At 47.0% G+C, this 27,324-nt stretch overlaps 1 protein-coding gene and 1 non-coding gene across 2 annotated transcripts in view; one reads left to right on the top strand and one right to left on the bottom strand.

Moving 5' to 3' along the window:
- Positions 1-17,381, bottom strand: part of LOC129709602 (glutamate receptor ionotropic, kainate 3-like) — a 593,488-nt gene extending 576,107 nt beyond the window's left edge. The window contains exon 1 of the mRNA XM_055656054.1: positions 17,169-17,381. Coding sequence (XP_055512029.1) covers positions 17,169-17,253 — 85 coding nt within the window. The 5' untranslated portion in view covers positions 17,254-17,381. The remainder of the gene's footprint in view (positions 1-17,168) is intronic.
- Positions 17,382-26,204: 8,823 nt separating this feature from the next.
- LOC129710001 (U6atac minor spliceosomal RNA) lies at positions 26,205-26,331 on the top strand. The gene has a single exon (XR_008725628.1). It is a non-coding gene; the product is annotated as a U6atac minor spliceosomal RNA (small nuclear RNA).
- Positions 26,332-27,324: the final 993 nt, after the last annotated feature.

Genomic DNA, 27,324 nt, shown 5'->3' with positions numbered 1-27,324 from the left:
CATGTGACAGTGGGTGATGGGTGTGGGTAGGATAAAGCTTGAAGTCAATCATCATTGATGAAAAAAGAACATATCAATCATCAATCAAATACATTGGTGGCACAGAAGTAGAGTTGCTGCCTTACAGCTGACTATTGGTTCTTTCTGAACCTAGTTTGTACGTTCTCCCTGTGACCTGCATGGTTTTTCTCACCGATCTCTTGTTTCTTCCCACACTCCAAACAGGTTTGTAGGCTAGGTTACACAAAAAAGCTGGAGAAACTCAGCGGGTGCAGCAGCATCTATGGAGCGAAGGAAATAGGTGACGTTTCGGGCCGAAACCCTTCTTCAGACTGTTTTCATGTTTGCTTCCAAGATCTGTGTTACTTACAGTGACTTCTCAAGACACTGTAAAAAATGCTATCAATGTGATCTCCACAATATCATCATATGCATAAGCAAACCAACATCAGTGTACTCGCCCAGGTCACATCTCCAGTGTCAAGACCCTCAATGTCTAATTTCTTCCTCATTAGTGACCCTTGGACTATCTTTAGGTAGACAAAAATGCTGGAGTAATTCAGCAGGTGAGGCAGCATCTATGGAGCTGCAGTTCTGGTTCAAACACTTGGACTATCTTTGATCAGACTTTATCTTGCACTGAACATTATTCATGTTATTCCCTTTATCATGTATCTATGTACTGTGGATGGCTCGATTGTAATCATGCATTGTCTTTCTGCCGACTGGATAGCACGCAACAAAAGCTTTTCACTGTACCTCAGTATTCGTGACACTAGATTTGACCGAGTTGACGTTAGTCTATTGCGAGGACTAGATTGTTTGAGTGCATGGCACCAGACTCTCTAATCAAATATAATCCATTCTCAGCTCCGTCACAGGAAGAGATTACCAAATGAACAGAGGAAAAGATTCAAGAAAGTTCACAAATCCTGCTTGAAAAATAATCCCACTGATACCTGGGACTTTATGGCTCACAACTGCTCAAAGTGAAGAAAAAACATTCTAAAATGTTATCAAGAAGCATGGATCCGTGCATCAGGAGAACACATGTGTTATGTGCAATGAGCGGAAGGTGCACAAATGCACAAATAACCCAGGCACTTGCCCCATCTGTGGAAGAGTAATTGGCTCCCCATCCAGTAGAACCCACAAACTAGAACAGAAGCAAACAAGTCTCTGAGAAATAACAATGGTAGTAAGACCACATGGTTCTTGTACACAATGTGCCTTCCTCTTTCCTTGGTGCCCTTGCACATTGACTTTTGGTAATTCATGTGCAAGGATATTTGAATCACCCTCAGCACCAACACCATTCAATGTGACATCCTCTAAATATTACAGCACATATTACCAAGCAAATTATCTTCCATCCGACAAGCCTTTGTGATTCACATTGTTTAGAGATCCAGCATATAAACCAGCCAATCGACCTATTGAGTCCACACCAACCATCAATCTCTCTAGTCTATGTTATCCCACTTTCACATCCACTCCCTCCACACTAAGGAAAGTTTACAGAGGCCAATTAACCTACAAACCCGCAGGTCTTTGTGATGTGGGAGGAAACGGGAGTACCCATGCAGTCACAGGGGGGATTGTACAACATCCACACAGACAGTACCGGAGATCGTTATCAAACCCAGGTCTCTGGCACTGTGAGTGACAGCTCTACCAGCCTAAATAGGATGAGTGATGTTTCAGGCAGGGATCCTTCTTCAGATTTCAGAGAGTCTGAATTTCTTCAGACTTCAGCAGGGTTCCAACCCGAGATTTCGCCCATCCTATTTCTACAGAGATGCTGCCTGACCCAGTCTGTACTCCAGGACTATGTGTCTATCTTCAGTATAAAGCAGTTTCTATCCACACAGCTCGCCTTGCCTGACTTTCTCTCTCAAGATCTTCCTCACGTCACTCTATCACTATGCTTAAAAGATCAAACAAATATATTTGAATGGAATTTCCTCAATCATATTATCATTACAGATTGTGAACCGCTAGGGCCCCAACACTGACCGCTGTGGTACCCCACCAATCAAAATCTCCCAACCCCACTTCACTTCCCACAGAATTAGCCTTTTATTCCTATTCTCTATTTCTGCCTATTAATCTGTCATCCACACCAATATATTATTCCCAATCCCAGGTGATATAATTACATTTAATAACCAGAATAAGTCTTATTGAAGGCCTTTAGAATATTTAATACATAACATCCACCTGCTTCTCGACCCCACGCCCCCCCAACCACCACCACCCCCACACATTTTTCTTACATACATGTTGCTGTTGCCTAGTCCCATTACTTCCCACACACTCCCACGTTTTCTCTTACAAATTCTTAATAATATAATTTGATGTTTTATTTGTCTCCATTGCTAATGTTATGTAAATTGAACTGCATAATTCCCTGTTTCTTTATCTGTTTTGTTTTTTTAATAAACAATGATACCTTACAATCTACAGAAAACATTCAAGAATTTATGCAATCTACAAAGATTTTAGCAGAACTGCTTAAAGACTTATAACCATATAACCATATAACAATTACAGCATGGAAACAGGCCATCTCGACCCTTCTAGTCCGTGCCGAACACATAATCTCCCCTAGTCCCATATACCTGCGCTCAGACCATAACCCTCCATTCCCTTCCCATCCATATAACTATCCAATTTAATTTTAAATGATAAAAACGAACCTGCCTCCACCACCTTCACTGGAAGCTCATTCCACACAGCTACCACTCTCTGAGTAAAGAAGTTCCCCCTCATGTTACCCCTAAACTTCAGTCCCTTAATTCTCATGTCGTGTCCCCTTGTTTGAATCTTCCCTACTCTCAGTGGGAAAAGCTTTTCCACGTCAACTCTGTCTATCCCTCTCATCATTTAAAAAACCTCTATCAAGTCCCCCCTTAACCTTCTGCGCTCCAAAGAATAAAGCCCTAACTTGTTCAAACTTTCTCTGTAACTTAGTTGCTGAAACCCAGGCAACATTCTAGTAAATCTCCTCTGTACTCTCTCTACTCTGTACTTATGCCCCTGTCCCACTTAGGAAACCTGAACGGAAACCTCTGGAGACTTTGCACCCCACCCAAGGTTTCCGTGCGGTTCCCGGAGGTTACAGGTAGTGGAAGCAGGTAGGGAGACTGACAAAAACCTCCGGGAACCGCACGGAAACCTTGGGTGGGGCGCAAAGTCTCCAGAAGTTTCCGTTCAGGTTTCCTAAGTGGGACAGCGGCATAACTCTGCATGGCATTGTTGTCATTCGAACACCCACAATGGTCAAGGAATTCGACAGAAATACTCAAGGTCATAAGTTTTCATTCTGGAGTGAATAGGGAAAAAATAAAAACAGAAAGCGCTGGAATAACTCAGCAAGTCAACATGGTTAGGTAATGTTTCGGGTCAGGGCTCTTCTTCAAAATCAAAGGTTGTTTTCCACTGAAGAAGCGTCGGGAATAAGAGGTCACGGGGTTAAGGATATTAAAGGGCCTGTCCCACTTTGCGATTTTTTTGGTGACGGTGGATGTCAGAAACCAGCAAATTGTACGACAATCTACGACAGGCCACGACACAGTTGACGTCAAACTGTGACAGTCTGCGTCAGCCGACATCACAATTTCCAGGACCTCAACAGCGACAACATACGACACATAAGACAGCCTACGACATCCTGCGACTGCAGTCATCAAACAGCAACAGCCGCAGTTAACATACGTCCACCCGTGACACGATACAGCAAGATACGACAGGCTGCGTCACTGACTACAACATCTGAGGACAACAGGACAATGATGACACATGATGATGTATGATGACGCAGGCTGCCGCAAAATGAATTAGCCAAGGTCGTGGCCTTGCGTCACCATGCATCACCGGGCGACACCTGCAGGACAGCCTACGTCAGCCTGCGACAGGGCGCACGACATGATAAGGCACCAGGTGTAGGTATGTTGCAAAGCCTACCAGAAGCGTCGCTGAAAATCTTTCCCAGCCCCTGTGCGCGATTTTGGCACCGTTTAGAGGGGGGCGGGTTTAAAACGCGATTTTTCACTAGGCTGTTCAAATCGAGGATGTTCAGCCTAGTTAATTATTAACGGAAAATCGCTGGAAGATTCTGTCGCTTTAGCTATTTTTAGTTTTAAAGGCTTTATATAATTGTTATAGTAGGTTAAAAATTAACCTCTAAACCCCCGACCACCGGCAACCGGCAGGGTCTCATACAGCAGACAACAGAAGGTAGGCTGTTTATTTTTACATTAAAAAGGGCTTCTTAAGATCCCTTTATACAAAGTTTAATGTTGCGAGTAGCTCATTTTGGGCCCATTATATCCCGCAGTATTTTTCTGGGCATTTGAGGGTACAAATCTAGCGCAATGTGAACGTTCTAAACCAGCGCGTTCACAGGAACCCACTAGTAAGCTGATTTAAATTGACTTTAATTTACAGCAATTGAACACTAAATTCCTTCCATTTGGCCTATAAATTAATGTAAATGAGATTTTAAAATCATGTTTTATTGTGAATTATTTGTGAATATTATTTAGACACTTAGGCTATTTAAAAATGTTAATCATTTATTAAGAAATAGATAGATGTTTAGATCTAGTAATTGAAGTTTGAAATTAGCTCCAATTGGGTAACTAACTAATTATATGCTTTAATTTCAGGTCATCCAAGTAAGATTGATTTATATTTGTTTCAGAATGCTTCAATCTATGATAACTGAAAATGTCATTCAGTTCTGTTAATTTTTAAGAAAGTTATGGGCTTTTGACTGTCCACGATCACAGCTTTTTTTGTTATGTCCATAGAAAATCAATAGGGAACAAGATGCTAATTTCCGAGTATGAAAATGGCCATAACTTTTTTAAATACTTGAGATATGAAAGTAAATTAGGTGTCAAATTAAACTTATTTTTATGCTTTATCTGATGGGATAAATTGCAGACTTGATTTTTAAAATCTGAAAATGTTGTAACATTGCTACCAGGTATGCGGAAATATTTGGAACATTCCAAAATCCAGCGGGGTCAAGGAGACACCGCACGTCATTACATGCGTCACCAGGTGTTATTCCACGACAACCTCTTTTCAGGCTGTCTCAGAAAATGTCGCCCAAGTAGGACAGGCCCTTAACAAAACACGAGCCAAGGCATAAGGGGACAATGTGCAGCCAATTGTAATCAACTACAACGCATTGGATGGGCCAGGGGAAAAAGATGCTTCTAATTGAAGTGCCATTAATAGCATAAGGTGGGGGTAGTGAAGTGGGTCTGATTGAATAACACGTGAAGCCGTCACAGCCACAAGTAAACTTCATGACTTAGCTCTGGCCATCTTGAGAATTAAATTATTAGCTAGACACGAACATTCAGCGGGTCAGGCAGCATCTCTGGAGAGAATGAATAGGTGACGTTTCGGGTCGAGACCTTTCTCAAGTGAAATCATAAATGTGTTTATATCGTGTAGGATAAATCGTGTCAGTGTGTGAAGAAAGGTCCCGACCCGAAACGTCACCCATTCCTTCTCTCCAGGGAAGCTGCCTGTCCCGCTAAGTTACTCCAGCTTTTTGTGTCCACCGTGCATTTATGTCGACTGGTTTTGGAAGTACCTAAACGATCATCCAATGCAGATGATATGATTCCTCCGTCAATGGCAGAATAATATATATCACAATATCTCTATGACTCGTAATGGGTGCTTCTAATTGCGCCTATTCACATTTTATAAGGTGGTAAGTCGGTCTCAACCTACTGGGCTGAACAAGAACTCGCTCGGGAGTTTTATCAGATTGAATTGCACATTGTGTGGGATGTGAACGGAAGGTCTCTTCAGCACTTCCCCCTTTCCTCATTTAGGAAGTATTCTGTACCATTTCAAGTGGCACGGTGGAGTAGCGGTAGAGTTGACAGCGCCAGATCTCCGGGTTCGATCCGGACCTCGGGTGCTGTCTGTACGGAGTTTGTACGTTCTCCCGGTGACCTGCGAGGGTTTTGGCCGGTTGCTCCGGTTTCTTCACACATTCCAAAGACGTGCATGTTTGCGGGTTAATTGGCCTTTGGTAAAACATGTAAATTGTCCCTCGTCTGGGTAGGATAGTGCGAGGATCGATGGTCGGTGCGGACTCGGTGGGCCGAGGTGCCTGTTTCCGCGCTGCATCACTAAACTGAAAACAAAGGTAAGTGTGCATTGATGCACTTCGGGTGGTGACTTTGTGCTTGCATTCAAAGGGTAAATGTCTAGTTTGTGTAAACCAACGTGGTTTAAACCAAAGATAGACACAACATGCCAGAGTATACTCAACGGGTCAGGCAGCATCTCTGGAGAAAATATACAGATAACGTTTCGGGTCAGGACCCTTCTTCAGACTCAGAGTTTGTTTCCCACTCTTTTGTTTTGTTTGTTTTATAATCACGTGTACCGAGGTAGTGCGAAATAAGGCTTTTTGTTGCGTGCTAAACAGTCAGAGGAAATCAATTACAATCAAGCCGTTCGCTGTGTACAGATGCAGGATAAAGGGAAAAACTAGAATTGCAAGATAAAGTCCAGTTAAAGATAGTCCGAGGGGCTCCAATGAGTTAGATGGTAGGTCAGGACTGCTCTCCAGTTGTTGATGGTATGGCTCGGGTGCCTGATAAGACTGAAGAAGGGCCCCTGACTGAAACGTCACCTTTCCATTTTCTCTAGAAATGCTGACTGACCCGTTCAGTTACTCCAGTATTTCTTGTCGATATCCCATATAGTGACACAACTCTCTTGCCATTATTCTCTCCCGTAACCTTTCCACCCTACACTGACTCAGCGGGTCAGGCAGTATCTCTGGAGAAATGGGATAGGTGACGTTTCGGGTCGAGACACTTCCTCAGACTCTCAAGCACAGACTCTGATTTTTGTTTTAACATCACTGCTGTGCCCTGCACTGTTCGCGGATAAATATTCATATTTGCCCTTGTTCTTGTACTTAAAACAATTATACCTGACAATATGAATAGTAGTCTTACTGAAGCCAAACACACTGCATCCACTGCCCACTGTTTGTATCAGCTCCTAGCTGATCATTGCAGCAACACAAATTCATTCCATTGTTTGCGCCTCTCTGGAGACGTGCCCATTTCTTAGCTGTAGACACATAGAAACATAGAAAATAGGCCATTCGGCCCTTCGAGTCAATAAAATCAGTACCCCCCTTCCCCCCCCCCCCCCCCCCCTCCCCCCCCCCCCCCCCCCCCCCCCCCCCCATTTCCTTGATTTTTAGCCCTAAGAACTAAATCTAACTCTCTCTTGAAAACAGCAAATGCTTGAGAAACTCAGCGGATCAAGACAGCATCTGTGGAGAAAAATAATAAGTTCCGAACTGATAGCATCTCCAGACCCGCTGAGACAGCATATTGAGTCTATCTCTATTGTAAACCTGCATGAGCAGTTCCTTCCTACACGATTTATTTCTGCCCTGGGTCCTCTCGACATAAACTTCGCGGTGACTGCACGTTTCAATGTAACAACGCCAGCCTTTGGAATGAGCGATATTGCGGGAAAACTCGGAAACATTCACTCGGGTTGGACATCCAGAGGACCAGGCCGGCGCCACCGTGTAAAATGATCTGCTTGACACATCAAGGAAATTACATTTAGAAACAGGAAATGGTGACACAATGGCGCAGTCGTCTTACAGCGACAGGGACCTCGGTTCCATCCTGACTACGTCTGTAATTTCGCCCTGTGACCGCGTGGGTTTTCTCCGGGTGCTCTGGTTTTCCTCCCACATTCCCAAGATTTCTTGATTAATTGGATTCTGAAAATTGTCCCTCCTGTCTAGGATGGTGCTCGTGTCCGGGTGGTCGGTCGGCGCGGACTCGGTGGCCCGAGAGGCCGGTTTCCGCGCTGTATCTCTAAACTAAGTTGCAGAACAAGAAGAATTGTGGGGTAGATATGAAAAGTAGATATCACTCCCTCTTCCTCTCAGCGCGACAGCACAGCTGCTCTTGGTACGCCTGCAAAGGTAAAGAGGCTGATAGGATAAGGGGTTAGGGCGGCCCGGCGGTAGAGTTGCTGCCACAGCGCAGGAGACCCGGGTTCGATCATGACTATGGATGCTGTCTGTATGGGGTTTCTGCGGGTGCTCCGGTTTGCTCGCATACTCCAAAGACTTGCAGGCTTGTGGAATAATTGGCTTCTGTAAAGTGTACAATGTCCCTAGCGTGTAGGATAGTGCTAGTGTTGGACACTAGTTAGCTTGGACTCGGTGGACCGAAGGGCCTGTTTCCACGCTGTATCTAAAAAGTCTAAAGTTAACTACGTTGGAAGATACCGACTGGAGGTACGTGGTTATGTTTACATTGACTCCAGAATAAAATCGGTAGGAATGTCACGTGCAATTGATAATTAAGAGGTACCCTTCATTAATCTGATGATCAACAATCAGATGTGGAGATAACGCACATAAAGGTTTTGCAAAGTTTATGTTCTTAGATTTGCACATCCCTCAGTAGGAAGAAACGACGGGGCAGTGGATTCCGAGAGCAGTCGCACATGTCCGACCATGACAGAATCAACGGAAGGACACAAATTAACATTCTATGGAAACATGCCATGTGGAAGTTTACAATGAGAGTGCTGGAGAAACCATTTATCATTCATTTATTTGTCTATCTATCAGCCATTTTTCCGGTGTCGCCGTTTTCCCCCCACACTCCAAAGACGTACAAGACGTATGCCAATTGGGTTGATATAATTGTAAATTGTCCCCAGTGTGCGCAGGATAGTGTTAATGTGTAGGGATCGCTGGTGGGCGCGGATTCGGTGGGCCGAAGGGCCTGTTTCCGCGCGGTATCTCCAAACTAAAGTAACGCAGGGCAATTGATAAGAAGGCATCCTGCTCGTTCCAGAAATAGTGGGATGTAACGCATTCCACTGGTGCTATCTTTTATGTTTAAACGCAGCCTTGACCTAACAGCATAATTTCAGATTGTGAGCTTTATTGCAAGGATTTGACGCGAACGTCATGTATCTTTTGTATCTGTACACTGTGAATGATTGGGGATGATCAACCATGATCACATTGAATGGAGGTGCTGGCGCGAAGGGCCGAATGGCCTACCCCTGCACCTATTGTCTATTGAATGGCTCGATTGTGATTGTTAAAGATTGTTAAGGGTTTGGACACATTAGAGGCAGGAAACGTGTTCGCGATGTTGGGGGAGTCCAGAACCAGGGGCCACAGTTTAAGAATAAGGAGTAAGCCATTTAGAACGGAGACGAGGAAACACTTTTTCTCACAGAGAGTGGTGAGTCTGTGGAATGATCTGCCTCAGAGGGCGGTGGAGGCAGGTTCTCTGGATGCTTTCAAGAGAGAGCTAGATAGGACTTAAAAAATAGCGGAGTCAGGGGATATGGGGAGAAGGCATGAACGGGGTACTGATTGGGGATGATCAGCCATGATCACATTGAATGGCGGTGCTGGCTGGAAGGGCCGAATGGCCTACTCCTGCACCTATTTGTCTATTGATCGTGTAACAAAGCTTTTCACTGCACCTGTACACGTGACAATAAACTAAACTGATCTTGTCGATATGTATCCAATAATTCACTACGGGTTCCTCCAACTTTAGCGTGGAGATGTCCCGCTGCAACCAATGCTCTTCCCCATCCTCCAGCCCTCCTTCCCTCTCCCTTCCTTCCCCCGGTGGTCATCCATCACCCTGCCTTCTGCCCTACCCTGTGGTCCCACTTCACCTCCACATTCCCCGCCCCCTCCACTTCCCGCCTGCCAGTTTACGGTGGGCCAACAACTGTCCTCAACTCAATGACTCGCCTCTGACTCGCTTCTGACCATTCTCGTTGTTAGGTTAACGGCTGAAACTGAGGTTAAAACGAGGACAATCCCAGCCAAGTACAATGGTCGAACCGAGCACAAAAAAAACAGCTGTGGAGGAAAATAATCGGTGACGTTTCGGGTCGAGACCCTTCTTCCGAGTTCCTTCCTATACCTTTCGTCTGCTCCACTGTTGCAGTCCCTTCCTACACATTTTAGGTGGGGACCCTTCTTCAGAACTTCTTCAGTCTGAATAAGGATCACGACCCTAAACGACGCCTGTCCAGCATTTTGTTTCTTGCCTAAGATTCCACAATCTGCAGTTTACTGGGTCTACAACAGAGGAATTGACGCGTGTACAGGGCATGGTGCGAGGTGTAGGAAGAAACTACAGATGCTGATAAATTATACCGAAGATAGACACAAACAACTGGAGTAACTCAAGCAGCATCTCTGGAGAAAAGGTATTCTGACTCGTTCAGTGTCTGAAGAAGGGTCTCGACTCTGTTTCTCTAGATATGCCGCCTGACCCGCTGAGTTACTCCAGATTTGTGCGTCTCTATTAAAGACAATTGTAGACACAAAATGCTGGAGTAGCTCAGCGTGCCAGACGGCATCTCTGGTGAGAAGGAATGGGTGACGTCTTGGGTCGATACCCTCCTTCAGACCTTTTTTGAGGTACGGCGGCAGAGAGAACCATTTAGCACATGTTTAACAAAGGATAAAGATTCAAAACACTAACATCACTGCTTTCCGTAATTGTGGACCAGTTTCTTTGTTTTTTTTTAATCAATATTTTTGCCCAGTTGTCTGGGGCCTTTTTATATGTCGACCTAGGAAGCGCTCCCCGCCTGTTTTTGAACAGTGAGTCTTATTAAACGACCCCGATCTCAACAATTTCCAGCCAGGTTTTCAGCCTTCGAAATTAACCAGTATCCGCACGGGTTAATCTTGCACAGAATGGCTGGGAAGCACCAGGCACACGTTGAAACTTGACACGGTGCTAATAACTGACTGGACGCACTAACGGGGATATTAAATTGCGGCCCAAGTGTTTCCTCGCGTGAGTTTTAATTGCCATCAAAAGCGTGGAGACTTACAACTTAATGAGGCACCGGAGCCTTAAAACAAAATCCCTTGTTTGAAAACGTGAGTGTTAGAACGTGCTGTGCTTCGGTAATCACCTTCCAGTGCGTATGAATGGACTGGTTGGGGATGGAGGATTCATCTGCATTCCTCCAAAACAAGTGTGGCTATAAATAGGACGGCGCCAATTAATTTCTTGGTCAACTGAATATTTGTAGTCTTTCTTTGGTGCAGCCAAACAAGTCTTTTCTCTCGTGTTAAGAACCACCTGTATTAAAAACTGAACATTCTTGGTTTAGAAACGTTGGACTACAATGTATGAATATTTTGAACGACCGAGTAGTTACACCTCGTCTAATGTTCATAGGTTCTAGCCTTAGAATAAGGCCACTCGGCCCATCAAGTCTATTCCGCCATTCAATCATGGCTGATCTATCATTTCCTCTCATCCCCATTCTCCTGCCTTCGCCCCATAATCCCTCACACCTGTACTAATCAGAAATATGTCAAATTGCTGCCTTAAAATATATATATATATTGGCCTCCACAGACGTCTGTGGTAATGGATTCCACAGATTCATCGCCCTATGACTAAAGAAAGCCATCCTCATCTCCTTTCTAAAGTTACGATTTTCGTTTTGTTCACGATTTTCCTTTGCACCGGCGAAAGATGAGCGTAGAATGGGCGCATGTGATGCCTCGGCCTGTCCAACCCAACTGGTCTGCATTCATTTACCATCCTTGGCATTGACTTCGATCTGTGGTCCCTTCTGTGGCCTATCAGACACTGATGGACTCCCATCCTCATCCCCGCTCCCCTGCTGCCCCAAACATTGACTACCCTAAATACCATCAATAACAGGATTCCGGCTATATCGCCCACCCCACCCCACAGATGAGGTCTCCATGACCTGTGGTCCTACGCTGGTTGGGAAGTTGCTGCCGCTTACAGCCGCTTACAACTGTAAACTCGGTGGGAAAGTGGGGGGTCAGAAATGTAATAAATGGACGGGTGGCAGATTGACCAAACATATGAAGGGATAAATCAAGCCGAAGACGCCGGGGGAAGAACAGAACAGAGCAGGGACCATCGGACAAGCATAGGGAACGCGAGAATTCGAAATGGGATTAAAATAAACCAAAGGGAATGTAGCCATAGATTTTGAATCACCTATTTGCCTTAATGGGGACCGGAGTTTATCCCCCCCCCCCCCCCCCCTTTAGAACATTAAAAAAAAAAAATGTTTAATACATAGGAACGTGTGATGTGATTTTGAGAAGCGGACTTTTTGTATAATATCAATGGTGTTAAAGTCGGCGACAGAACCGAACTGCTATTCGTTCGGGGTCAGGAGATGCCGCTGGTGTTGTTCTGGCGATAATTTCAGTCGCCTGCCTCAGTTTGACACCAGCAGCTGGATAATGGTGACGGCAACTCGCTGGAGGATAGACATAAAATGCCGGAGTAACTCAGCGGGACAGGCAGCATCTCTGGAGAGAAGGAATGGTGACGATTCGGGCCGAGACCCTCTCACGTTCCTTCTATTCAGAGATGTTGCCAGTCCCGCTGAGTTACTCCGGCATGTTGCGCCTATCTTCCGTGCAAACCAGCATCTGCAGTTCCTTCCTGCACATGTCGCTGGAGGAACTCAGCGGGTCAGGCAACATCCGTGGAGCGAGTGGAGACGAGGTTTCGACTCTTGACGCTACATCAAATTGTAAGGATGGATTGGGTGGATGAGCGTCCATTATGTAGAACGGGGCGGAGCCGATGGCTTTATTTAGACCAAATCGATATGAACCGCCTCTCATCCACCTGAGACTCTGCCTCTGAAGTGTTGAAGGGTTGCACTTGGCGACTGTCCAAGGTGACAATGGGGACATTGGGAAGCTTAGCCCGTCTGCGCGCAGTGAGCGGAGCGGTGACTTTTTTTTAGAGAGAGAGAGGCTTATTACTGAACTAACCGATCGATTAGAGTCAGGTGCAAGCGGCGCTGATTGATTGCTCAATAAATAATTGTCCAACCTTGATTTGCTCAATTGAAATAAGTTAAACATGGTAAATCTTCTATAAGCCTGGACAAGAACGCTCACATAATGGCATTTGCTGCTGGGCCTTAAGCGAAAGTGAGATCGTTCTGACAAAGTTCCCGCTGTGGAGAGGGATCTCCGCCCGTGTTATGTGATGGATAGAACATGCCATCGGACGGCGAAATGGCGAGATGAGTGACGCCTTTGTGTAGGAAGGAACTGTAGATGCTGGTTTAAACCGAAGACCGACACAAACATCAGGAGTAACTCAGCTGGACCGGCAGCGAGAAGGATCCGCTCCACAGATGTTGCCTGGCCCGCTGAGTTCCTCCAGCGATTTGCAGTCTTTTGTGTGACGCTACCCAGCCCGTGAATGCTGGTGTCAAACTGAGACAGGCGATTGCAGTTATTGCCAGAATATTGCCATCTTTAAGGATTCGGCCCGTAGCTATCTGCTACATGGTCTACTTTTGAGATATTAGGAATGTTTACGCATCTGAACCGTCGCGCAATGCTTTGGGTCCAGCATCATAGAGCAGTATTCCCCTCCTCTTTAAGTGAGCCGGAAAAATAGAGCCACTTTAGCTGTATCTGCAGGTTGCATAGTGAATGTATTCCGTCTGCGGGCATATGAAGCTGACAACTTGTTGTGTTTCTGCATGATGTGGCGCATTTGTGTGCAGTTGTTCCAACAACTCAATATCCCGACATGACCACTTTTTAAAAAAAAATAACGTTATGAGGGGCGCGGGTAGACTGTTCGGTGGGAAATTCTTTCTCCTCTCCAAAGGCGCCCATAACCAGAGGCAGAACATTTACTAAGGGGAATTTAAGAAAAAAAAACGTGGTTCATTCAGAGCGGATGAAATTTGCAACTCGCTATCTGCGGGCGGACGAGGGCGGGTATACGACCAACAGATGAGCGCTTGAAACACAATGCACTTGAGGCCGATGGGTAGAAAATGGGACACGTACAGAAATGCGCCTGACATCTCGCAGGGCCCAGGTGGGCCAAAGACCTGTTTTCCTGCTATATAACACTCTTATGTCAACTGAAGTAGGTTATAATTGGAAACACTTCAAAATAGAAAATAACCAGTAGTATGTTTTATTTTGACTTGGCTACACAAGGCTCATCTCCTCCTGACCAACGCGGCCCCTCCTTCCCCACTCTGCATTGTTCCACCGCTCCCACAACCACCCAAAACTATATTCAAATGGCCATTGCATTCCCTCTCGCTCCGTCCCTCTCTCACCCTCGTCGCCTTGCTAGTTAACTGTCTGTATCCCTTCATTGTCTCCTCCTCCACGCCCAACAATGGACTGTTCTGGGCTCCACCTTTCTTGATTCATCGGTGCCGGCTGTGATTTGTTCTGTACTCTCTCATACCTCCAGTTTCCCTCTATACTGACTCTCAGTCTGAAGAAGGGTCTCGACTCGGCTGCCTGTCCCGCTGAGTTACCCCAGCATGTTTTGTCCATCTTCATTGTGAAACAGCTTCTGAAGTTTCTTCCTAAGGCAACGCTATATGTGGCGCGCGAGGAGGAAGGAGGGGAGCAATGCAAGGGAGGGCGGCGTGGTGGCTGGAGGCATTACTTTAGTGTACAGGATGTGTAGGAAGGAGCTGTAGATGCTGGAGCAAATCAACGGGACAGGCGGAATCTCTGGATAGAACGAATGGAAGATCCAAAACATCACATACCTTCTCTCCAGAGATGCTGCATGCCCCACGGAGTTACTGCACCATTTTGTGTCTATCTTTACTTCAGTGTACCCTCGGCCTTATTAACAGCGGCGTGATTTGCACTGTTAAATGCTTTCTTTAATAAACTAAGGCACGGAGTAGTTAATGCTAGTGTGACAACATGTAACCCTGGGCTTACACTTCCATGTGTGCCGCTGGCTATAAACTTATTGTCGCCACGTTCAGCATTTAGTAGCCCAGCCTCCCTCGATGTGCGCAGGAGAAATTTTGCGTCGAAATGGAGTAAACATCGCAGAATGACACCGAAGCGCGAAACATTGGAGTTGTTATTTTCAATATACAATTTACAGCTTAACCCCATAGTTGTATGCTGACCGGTGTACAGGGCTTGCTTTACAGTGTGGGTTATGGATCAAGTCCATTAACCCTGAAGCTTCTCGTACACCCCCAATTCACCCACATTCGACTTTCGTGTACAAATGTGCCAATAGAAAATTGTAGCAAAGATCACATTTGTTAAAAATGCATTGTTTGTTTTGGGAGGAGAGGGACATTTCCGCGTATCTGTTAACCTTGCGGTGATTCGCAACTTTCAAACTGCACCTTCAGTCTTTCCTTACTCGAGAATGGGTGGATTTTGCGCCTGTATCCCCATTCCCTACATCTTACTACCAATATCTTGAAATAGGGGGAAGAATGAAAAATAATCTGAGAGTCTTTGTATTTATTTCCGAGGGTTCCTGTATTTCGAGCCGTTCCCCTCCTTGCGCCGCTCGCCCCCAACAGCTCCCTTTCACATCTCGGTCTCGCAGCCTGGTTGATTGCAGATGACTACTCAGAATGAACACTGAAAATGCTCAGCGTGCGGGAAGGTTTACACCGAAGAGAGACGCAAAATGCTGGAGCTATTCAGCGGGACAGGCAGGCAGCATCTCTGGATGCAAGGAATGGGTGACGTTTGGGATCGAGACCCTTCTTCAGACTGAGAGTCGGGGGAGAGGGAGACACAGATATAAGGAAGTGTAAGGTGTGAAAACGAGATAAAAAGAGATGTTGTTCAATGAATATATAGAATGGATCATTGTTGGCCAGAAGAAGGTCAATACTCTTCCAGGTATACCGTGTCTGCTGGTTCGAAGGGCCGAATGGCCTACTCCTGCACCTATTGTCTATTTTGTCACAAAGTACGCATGATTTAAATGTGGGTTCTGAAAGGAATAAAGTCTGAACTGAAGTGCGAAGGCATTGCAGCTGACTGCTCGCATTGCTGAACGCCTGGACAATTCCAGGGTTAATGTTGAGTGGCTTTGTGTTTTGCGGTTCAGGTAGTGGCAAACCACTTGTCCGATGCGGTTTGCCGCCGGATTGATCTGCACTCGGTAGACTGATTACAGCCGGACCAAGTTCGAGGCGCTCTGCTCACTCACACCAAGACCGTTCTCTCATCACCAGTTTCCTTCCTTTCGGACGCGGCGCGCATGGAAGAAACACTAGCCAACAAGTCACCCCGAGCGCTACATTGTGCGCGGACACGCCGAGAGAAAAGGCGAGTAGACACTGGCATATTTACTACCATGCCACGCTCTCGCTGTAAGTGTCTGTCCGAACTAGATACACAAGACCATGACAGATTGCCTCTCCCGCTCCATTGCTCCCTGTCCATCGATCACCTTGATCATCTTTATACTATCTTCCCAACTCGGATTTATAATGCCGGCACCGTTGTGTGTATAATATATTGAATCATTAGAATTGCAAGTCGAATCAGCCACTCTCTTATAAATCGGTCTCGGACCCAGCTATTAACCTGCATGTGTACAATTTACAATGACGGCCCTGTACCTGGGAGGATGTTGTTTACACGCTGCTTGAATTAGAGACTTTAAAAGAAAATGTTCTCGTTCAATGGGTCGTTATTCTTATATACGCGCCACACAATAATCTAATTATTTCAGCGATAAAACATAATGTACAACGGTAATCACCCTGTCACTTCTATTGACAGCAACAATTAAATGCACATAAAACACACTGTAACCGAGCTCGCCGTCTCCACTGTAAACTGGACCCAGAGTTTTGCTCAGAAGCGACCGGCTTCCTCCGTCGGGTAACTCCGCGATGACTAAACTTCTCCGCAGCAAAATGACTCGTTTCTGCTCCATTTGCCCTTGCTAAACACAATTACACAGACGATAATCCATCTTCAAATATTTCCCTTTAACTCTGTGTATTTTTAAAGTCCGTGCGGCAGCTAGACCAATGTGTTAGGAACGCGGACAGATTCGGTGCACCGCTAATAGTTGGCAATTTAGCTAAGTTGTCGCAAGCATTAACTTGTTAACCCCCATCCCCATCACATTGCCACCCTCCTCCTCCCCTCCCCAATCACCCTATTTCTTTCAGTGTCCCCCTGGTTACAATGTTAGCAGCGAAACAAACAAAAAACCCTCAGGACGACCCCTCTTGAATTCACACACACACACACACACCAGACCCCCAGCAGAATAATCTCAAAATCAGAACATCCTTACCAATTCGAATAACATGAGGCATCCCATGAGAATATCGTATCCAACACAAGTAAAAAATAAGTCCCGTCCTGTATTCCAAAATCATGCTCAAAAACGAGGCAGCCGGCGATTTCTCGTGGTCACAAGTATGATGAAGAGTATTCAATGCAAGATTCCAGCAGACAGTGTTTCCGTTCCGCCGCTCCACAGTCCAGCTGTACGGCGCAAGTCGGGTTGGGGGGGGGGGGGGGGGGGGGGGGGGGGCAGGGATGGGGGGGCGGGGGGCTTAAAACTCTTTCGTGTCTGGAGTGACCGGAGGCTTCCCGGAGCAGCGCAGAAATCTGAACATGATCTTCACGTTTCACATCCACTTATTCCAATAAAGCGGAGAGCAGAGGAGAGGAGAGGAGAGGAGAGCGACAACTCTGCAAGGGATGGTGGGAGCTGAACGCTCAGCCTCAGACTGAAAGTATCTCGCTTCAAACCAATCCACACAACCAACCGAATTCAAAATGAACAGCGGGCACGCAGACAGGCGGGGAGGTGGGGGTGGGAATGATCGCAATCCCAAATTAAAGAGCAAACGGTGAGGAGATGCAGCGATGATAAAAACCATCTGCTGGGGAACGCGACTGGGGACTGTAACATTGACCGATGGACAAGTGGGTTAAGTATGTGCATTATTGACTATTCCTTCTTCCACTCCTCGCTGTGCATTTAATGCCGCGATTCCAAATCCCATCGGCAGCTTTCTTCCTCCCAACAGCTCCTTGAGTTTCATTCAGTTAGCTTTCCCCAAACTTCCAACTCTCGAGCCCCAGCCCAATCGGAATAACCCCTTCGTCTCAGTGAAGTCGTGGCGTTTTACCTGGATTGTTTTGACCGCTCGCACACCCCCCCCCCCCCCCCCCCCCCACACACACACACAGACACACACACACACACACACACAGACACACACACACACACACACACACACACACACACACACACACACAGAGAAACACACACACACAGACACACACACACACACACACCTTAAAGAAAAAAAAATACCGAAATAGTCCAAGTGGTAATAGTCTATTGCCCCCCCCCCCCCCCCCCCCCCCACTTCGACCAAACGGGCCCTCACCCCATCTAACAACAAGGACACGATTCGAAGTGGGCGTTTAATGAGACGCGAGGTGACTGGGTCAGAATACAACGGGATGCTTTGAATCCCCGCACAGGATACTCGTGAGTCCACTTCGGTGACTGGAAGTGAATGAACTCACCCGCGGGGTCCCATTGCGGTGGAATTTACATAACACGGTGACTGAAACAAACGCCTTTTATTGTTGAAGTTTGTTTGTCTGGTGTTGGGATGCGGACGTCCTATACATTGGCAACTTCTGAACTGGGCTCTGCCTGTTAAATAGGGGTAAAAGCAGGCGCGGTGATAAGGCGGCCGGCCGTGCAGGACACAGGCGACCTTCACAGGATAGGGTCCGGGCTCGCACCAGCAGCACAATCTGGCAACTGTGTCGCCCTGACCTCATTCCCCCGCCCCCCGTTTTAATTCTGTTTTCGTTCCCCGCTGATTCCAAACTCCAAGCCTTTTCTTGTCCCGCCGTACACAATGACCAATAGTTTTATCACTATCACTGCTCCCGCCTGCCTGTCGCGCTGGGTTGAAATAACCTTCAGCGCCACAGTCATTCTCCCCTCCCCCCCAATAACTCTCCAACTATTGACGCGGCGAAGAAACACAATGTCTACATTTTCTAAACTAAGAGATTCGTTTCATTTATGTCTGCTCCATATTCATGCCATGTGTTCAGATTTATAGACCCACTGCGCAATATAAAGAGAATCTGTGTGAAATATGAAGTCCCAGTGCACATATTACAGAGATCCATGGATGGGAGCTCAGGAGTCAATCTCCATAGCACGTATTCTTGTTTCAGAGCGCCCTCTTTTGAATAAACTGCAGAGCAGAGCAACGCGAAAAACATTACCGTGAAAGTCAGTGAGAATCATCTCCACTGTGTCATTGCCCGCACCTGGCGATGTGCATAAAACAAGGTCAGGTCACACTGAGAGGCAGACGCCCCTCGTCAACACCAAAGATCCTATAGCGGAGGATCTTTGGTCAACACCAGGTCAATCACACCTCATGAGAACAATCCAAAGTCGTGAATTAACACCAGAGATAGGCACAAAGTGCTGGAGTAACTCAGCGGGTCAGACAACATCTCTGGAGAAAAGAAATAGGTGACGTTTTGGGTCGAGACCCTTCTTCAGATTGGGGGTGAGGGGAAAGGGAAACGAGGGATATAGATGGTGATGTAGAGGGGTATAGAAAGACACGTGCCTCTCTGCAGTTGCTTCCTACACAATTAACTCCCGGAAAATCGCAGAGTTCCTAATAACCAGACAATGTTGCAGATTTCCCAAGTCAACTCAGAGTTTTTACATTGTCAGTCGTTTTATTTTAGAGCCTTTGTTGTCGACACTCCGTCAAACTATTGGGGTTAAGATGAAGCAGCAAACATTCTATCGTATAATACACTCCGTCGTGTTACTTTGATCGGCACAAAACGCTGGAGTAACTCAGTAGGTCAGGCAGCATCTCTGAAGAAAAATGATGGGCGATGTTTCGGGTCGAGACCTTTCCTCAGACTTCCTCGGACCCGACCCGAAACCTATCCTTTTACTACAGAGATGCTGCCTGAACCGCTGTTACTCCAGCGTTTTATGTCTAAACCAGCATTTACAGCTCTTCGATTTACGTTGTCTGTTTAAAAACTGGCAATGATAAATTAAGAGACAAGAGTGTTTTATCGACATATGTCCCGAAACTTGCAGCAGCAAAGCATAATATGTAAACCCAACGCTCTGTAAACATCACAATGAACAACAACAAAACGCTTCATGCAAATAATAATAATGCAACGACCAAAACAATGCCCCCAAGGCTTTGTGGTTTGGAGTTTAACGGCCTGATGTCTAGGTAGGAACCGCAGGTGTTGGTTTACCCCGAAGCTAGACCAACAATGCTGGAGTAACTCAGTGGGGCAGGCAGCATCTCTGGAGGGATAGCATTAGGAGACATTTCGCGTGGAGACCCTAAAGAAGGGTCTCGACCCAAAACGTCACCTATTCCTTTTCTCCAGAGTTGCTGCCCGACCGACCATCTGAGTTACGTCGGAATTTTGTGTTTAATAACCTGACGATTGTTGGGAAGAATTTGCTCCTGAACCTGGAGGTTACAGTTCGCAGGCTCTTCCCCGATGACAGGGGTGTTTCCACCAGTGGAAGAGTCCAGGACGAGAGGTCATAGCCTCAGAATAAAAGGACGTTATAAGAAGGAGATGAGAAATAATGTGTTTAGTCAGAGGGTGGTGAGTCTGTGGAATTCATTGCCACAGAAGGCTGTGGAAGCCAAGTCAATGGATATTTTTTTAAGGCAACGATGGATAGATGTTGTATCAGTACGGGTGTTAGGGGTTATGGGGAAGAGGCAGGAGAATGGTGTAGAGGGGAATAAGATCAGCCACGATTGAATGTCGCAGTAAACTTGATTGGAATTCTGCTCCTATCACTTATGAACATGAGTGAACTGAGAGTGTGTCCAGGGTGATGTGGGTCTTGATGATTAATAGGCAACTGCTTCCTGTAAAAGTAACACAATTACATGAGGAAATACAGTGAGTGAGTGATTGGCGTGAGTGTGGGTAAATCATGTGCTCAGTACACCAGCAGCTCAAGTAACAAGAGATATCTAATTATCTCCTTCTGGGCGGACAAGGCTTCCAGCAATCGCCCTATCCCCAGTTGTATAAGAATTATTTTGCATTAATACTTTCAGACGCAAAGATTTGGTCTAATTTGAGGAAGGATATTCTTGCTATTGAGGGAGTGCAGCACAGGTTCACCAACTTAATTCCCGGGCTGGCGGGACTGACTTATGAAGAAATAATGGATCGACTGGGCTTGTATTCACTGGCATTTAGAAGGATGAGAGGGCATCTTATAGAAACATATAAAATTCTTATAGGATTGGACAATCTAGATGCAGGAAAAATATTCCCAATGTTGGTGGAGTTGAGAACCGTTCACAGTTTAAGAATTAGGGGAAGACCATTTAGGCATGAGATGAGGAAAAAATAATTCAGCCAGAGAGTTGTGAATCTGTGGAATTCTCTGCCACAGAAGGCAGTGGAGGCCAATTCACTTGAAGTTTTCAAGAGAGGGTTAGATATAGCTCGTAGGACTAACGGAATATGGGGGAGAAAGCAGGAACGGGGTACTGATTTCGGATGATCAGCCATGATCACATTGAATGGCGGTGCTGGCTCGAAGGGATGAATGGTCTACTCTTGCACCTATTTCTCTACGTTTCTATGTTTAACCCTGAATGTTTGTCATGTTTTTTCAGCTTGCACCTTCAACACAGGTTTTTAATCACATAATCCCTCACCCCAATAAATATATATATTTTGTTTTCCATTTTTCAAATATACCCCATCCCAACAGCCCCCCCCCCCCCCACCTGTGAAGAAAGGTGTTTCTGTCCTGGACCTCCTCCACTATCAGAGTGAGGCCAAACACAAATTGGAGGAACAGCGCCTCATATTTTACTGAAGAAGGGTCTCAACCCGAAACTTACCAATTCCTTCTCCCCAGAGATGCTGCCTGTCCCGCTGAGTTACTCCAGCATTTGTGTCTATCATGATTCGCTTAGGCAGCTTACTGCCCATTGGCATGAATATTGATTTCTCTAACTTCAAGTAACCCTTTCAACCCCCCCCCCTCTCTCCATCCCTCCCCCACCCTACTCGTCGTACTAGTTTTACTGTCGTCCTGTTGAGTTCCACTGTCTGTGTGACTCATTGTCACCGTGCCCACGGCCAACAATGGACAATTGTGGGCTCCACATTTCCTTGATTATGGTCACTCTGCATATTTTGCATTCATTTGGCCTCAGTACCGTCTATATCTCTCTCGTTCCCCTTTCCTCTGACTCTCACTGAGCAGGGTCTCGACCCGAAATGTCACCCATTCCTTCTCTCCAGAGATGGTGCCTGACCCGCTGAGTTACTCCAGCATTTGTGTCTATCTTCGTCCTGCAATACAAATCGGGTAATTTCTTCCCGAATGTGGTTCGCTGCTCGCCCACACACACCCGGGCCGATCTCGATGGTCCTCTTAACTTAAAGGTTTCTTGCAAAAATACAAATATATTGGATGGAAATAATTTTAAAAATCCAACAATTATACTTGAATGTGTAGGAAGTGACAGCAGATGCTGGTTTACACTGAAGATGGACACAAAATGCTGGAGTAACTCTGGAGAAAAGGAATAGGTGATGTTTCAGGTCAAGAGCCTTCTTCAGACTTGAAGACATTTAAAACTCAATAAAACATTATAAAGTAAAATCCAACTTTAAATATCACCCGCCCTATTCCACAGGTCGAACTCTGATTGAAATGAATCACATTTGACACCAGATATGACCCGGAGTATATTCATTGCGTTTCCCCTGAGTCATGAGAATGGCTTTCTTCATCGAACGCCATGTGGAAAGCGGCAGAACAATCCATCATCCCTGTAGTTGCAGAAGGCCCGGGCGAGTCCGGAGGTTCCTTCTTCAATACCGACATCTGTCTTCGGCTCCTTCGGCCCTTGACAGCGAGAGTCAGATCATTAAATATAGACAAAAATGCGGAAGTTAGTTAGCGGGTCAGGTAACATCTCTGGAGCATTTTGTGTCTATCTTCTGTGTAAACCAGCATCTGCAGTTCCTTCTTACACATGATGAGTGTAGGAAAGAACTGCAGATGCTGGTTTAAATCGGCTGCATCTCTGGAGAGAAATAATTGGTGCCTATTCCCATTCACCCAAACGTCACCCATTCCTTCTCTCCAGAGATGCTGCCTGCCCCGTTGAGTTACTCCATCATTTTGTGTCTATCTTTGGGGGGGGAGCATTGCTGTGGCCTTCTGCTGCCATGGCCTACCGCTGCCACTTCCGTGGTCTACCGCTGCTGTTCCTCACTGGTGGACAGCATCCTGCAGCTGGGTATGGAACAGCTACAGGTGGGGGGCCGATGGAGGGGGGGGGGGGGGGGTCGGAAGCGCCCTGCAGTTGAGGATGGAGACGGCTTCAAACAGGGGCTGGCAGGAGTGTCCTGTAGCCGAGGGATGTGGACCGGTTCAGGCGGGGGCCCGTGGGGGAGATGGGGTGGGAAGCATCCTGCAGCTGGGGATGGGGACGGCTTTTTAGGCGGGGACGGTGGGTGGGGGGGGGGGGGGGGGGGGGGGACGGCGACAGCTTCAGTGGTTTATGTGTCCTGTAGCTGGGAGGTGGGGATGGTTTTAAGTGGGGCCATCGGGGGCTGATGGGGAGGGGGCGGGAGCACTGCCGTGGCCTATCGCTGCTGCTGCCGCTGCCTACTGCAGGGAGTTGAGGCCAGTTCATTGGCTATATTTAAGAGGGAGTTAGATGTGGCCCTTGTGGCTAAAGGGATCAGGGGGTATGGAGAGAAGGCAGGTACGGGATACTGAGTTGGATGATCAGCCATGATCATATTGAATAGTGGTGCAGGCTCGAAGAGCCGAATGGCCTACTCCTGCACCTATTTTCTATGTTTCTATGTTTCTAGTCTTTTCAATCTTTCCTCATATGACAGTCCCGCCATCCAAGGGATCAATCTCGTGAACCTACGCAGCACTGCCTCAATCACAAGGATGTCCTTCCTTGCGGGGACCGATGGGGTGGAAGCATCCTGCAGCGGGTGAGGGGGTCGCCTTCAGGAGGGGGCTGTCAGGGGCCGGTGGGGGAGGGGTGGAGAGCATCCTGCAGCCGGGGCAGGGGACAGCTTCAGTCAGGGGCTCCAGTGGCCTATCGCTGGCGCTCCCCACCGGCTTCAGATTGGGACCGGTGTGGAGCATCTTACAGCTGGGGACGGCTTCAGGCGGGAGCTGGTGGGGACTGGTGGTGGGGGTGGGGGGGGGGGGGGGGGTGTCCTAGAGCTGGGAGATGGGAGCAGCTTCATGCAGAGGCTGACGGGGGCCGGTTGGGGGGAAGCGTCCTGCACTCACTCCATCCCCCCTCAACGCCCCTCATCCACTCTTAGCGGCTCTCTGGTGGTGCAGCCATTCCAACCCATTGGGTTCCCATTGTGATGTAGAACACGCAGGTATTACTGCACAGGCGCAGCTGAAGAGGGATTTATTAAAGCTTCAAATGTGAATAAATCTTAAAATATAACAACAATTTAAACGTTAAAGATGAGATTTATTCAGTCCATTCTTTCTTGTTACATCTCTTGTAGCATTCCGCAGCTGGGGGAAGGGGATGGCTTCAGACGGGGGCTGTCGGAGGCCGCTGGGGTGGGGGGGGTGGGGAATGTCCTGCGGCTGGGGGAATGGAATGGCTTCCGCTGGGGTCTAACATGGTCCATTGCTATCATGGCCTACAGCTCCCCGTGGCCTGTCGCTGCCCTGGCCTGTCGCTACCGCTCCCCACTGGTCCCCACCTGAAGCCTACAGCTGGGGGTGGGGGAGCGTCCTGCAGGAAAATAGGTTAGAGATCAGCCATGATTGAATGGCAGTGAACTAGATGGGCCAAATGGCTTATTTTTACTCCGGAGTCACGTGAGTGATTCCGTGAAGAAGCCTGCCAGTCCTCATGCGCGTCCCTCCTGCCAGCGGTAAGTTTAAACCTGCAGGTAAGTTTTGTATTTCTTACCAGGTTTTTTTTTTATTGCAGGAACCTCTTCTTATAGAGGTTTCCTGCTGGACGAAGTCTGGACGGGCCGCGGGGAAACTGGTTATGGGGACACTCCGGTCCGGACCGCGGAAATTCGGGTAACTGGCGGCCGTCGGGTTCGTTACCCCAGTCGCTGACAATGTGGTCAGCGGCTCCCAGACCGCTGTGGTTCCCATGGAGGGAGTAAATCCAGAAGGAAGGCGGTATCACTACCAGAGTCGCTGACAGTGCAGTCAGCGGCTCCCAGATCGCTGTGGGCCCCAGGAAAGGGGGTAAAACCAACAATAAGTCGGTCAGGCCTATGGACTCGGGTAGTCAGGCCAGGAGGGTTCTCCTCCTTCAATGGGTAGCGTCTTTGGACGTCCAAACCCACATGGAGCACCTGATGGAGAGGTTGCTCACAATGATACGCTCCAAAGGAGGGAGCTATCAACCCGGGTCTCCTCGGGAGCCCACGGCAGTGGCACCTGTAGGGCTGAACAATGTCTCCCTCTCTGAGGAGGGCAGCATTTGGGGTCATTTCTGACTCATGAGTTCGAAGGTATTGCGGAGAGCATACCACAAGGCACGAAAGTGCCCACAAGGAAAACATGGAGCATGGATAGCGCCTCGGGTGTTTATCACACAAATGTGATGTTCCATCCTGGTATAGGTCCGTAGGAGGAGCATATCAGCGCAGGTATCCTCAGGGGTCTGCGGCACCACATGTTTCAGGGCTGCGTACGAATCTCACTCTCTGTGGAGGGAAGTGCGAGTGGTCAGTGTGTAACTGACTTTAAATTCAAAAGTGTCCGTGGAACATACTGAGCACATGCGTATGGCTTCAAGGAAATCCTCACAAACAAACGTGTTGCTGCCAGAAGAGTATCAGGCGTTGGCAAAATACCCGGATGGGGCCAGAGTTCCCTTCACGCTATAAGTGCCGGCAGTGAACAGCGCTATCAGGGGGATATTAGATGCCCGCCGCCGATTCTTCTCTTCAGGTAAGACCTATTCAACAGGTAAAACCTGGATGAGGAAGAAAAGCTGTCGGACCAATTAAGGTACCAACGACGAGCAAAAGCTTCATCGTTTCGGCGACAATACACCGCACGCCTCCATCGGCAGTAAGCGGTTCACTGAAGCATGAAAGCTGAGCAGAGGTCCCACGCACCCTACCAGTCCTACCCTACAACCAAGGTAACCATACAGGTAGGTGGGACTGGCACTTCCGAAACATGGGGTAAGTGGACCACTTACAAGTTGGTAATATTTACACTTGTTTTTGTACAAATGATAATGATAATATGTGATTAGTTTATGTGTTGTATGAAAGGAGAGAAGGTTCGCACTCCCCTTGATAAGGATGGAAGGGGCTCTAGTGGCCTTACTACACACAAATTGTTAAGGCATTGCCATCTACTTAGCGGCATCTATCCAGGTAAAACTGCACAATTCTAGGATTCCAAGCAGGCTTGGAATTGGGGCCAGAATTGTCTTATGAGGCAGACTCAGTATTTTGACCAGGATTGCCTTTTGAGGCAAGCTCAGAATTCTGGTTAGAGCTGTCTTTCGAGACAAGCTCAGAATTCTGGCCAGAGTTGTCTTTTGAGGCAGGCACAGCATTATGGCCTGGATTGTCTTTCATGACATGCTCGTAAATCGGGCTAAAGTTGTCGTTCGAGGCAGGCACGGAATGATGGCAGGCATGGCCTGTTCATTGTGAAAGAAAGAAAATGTCGTTTAACTCGCATGTGCAGTATAAACTGTTCTAATTAGGAAACTTTGTTACTGACTAAGAACTGATTTTCATAGGATCTTTATGGCATGCATCGACCTCTAAGATAGATTCTATTCAGTTCCCATTCACAGGGATCACCAGAGATATTTGAAATTTATCTGGATGGGGCAATGATAACAGTTAAAGCATTGCACAATGGGCTAACTTCAGCTCCCAGGTTATTTACCAAATTACTAAAATCAGTGCTTGGACTGCTCAGAGTTCAAAAAACACTTGTTAGGTCTTGTCTGGATGATATTCTAACACTGTATTTTGCTAAAAATCAACTATATCAGCCTCAAACTATATTTGAGAAATTGGGGTTCCTCATCCATCCAGTTAAATTTAAGTTGATACCAAATAGACTTGTTGGTCATTGGGATTTACCTTTAACTATTAATTAGTCCGTGACTCCGCCCTGGGGCAAGAGATTGGAGTTAATAGAAACCTGTAACAACCTTGTTGTTATAAAGCAGCCTTCTATGCATCAAGTGTAATGGGCAATATAGTAGCTGTGATTCAGCTGTGCAAGTGGGGGAACTTACATCGTGCAAAGTAGCAACCTCTCAAGTGGCATGTAGGTCATTATGACAGACCTATGCTATTATCAGCTGAAGCTACCAACATCACAATGATGGACAAACAGTATTCAGCATTGCTCC

The sequence above is a fragment of the Leucoraja erinacea genome, chromosome 26, assembly GCF_028641065.1.
Source record: "Leucoraja erinacea ecotype New England chromosome 26, Leri_hhj_1, whole genome shotgun sequence".
NCBI classification, from domain to species: domain Eukaryota; kingdom Metazoa; phylum Chordata; class Chondrichthyes; order Rajiformes; family Rajidae; genus Leucoraja; species Leucoraja erinaceus.
The sequence above is the reverse complement of the archived record's forward strand: the minus strand, read 5'-3'. Positions and strand labels throughout refer to the sequence as shown.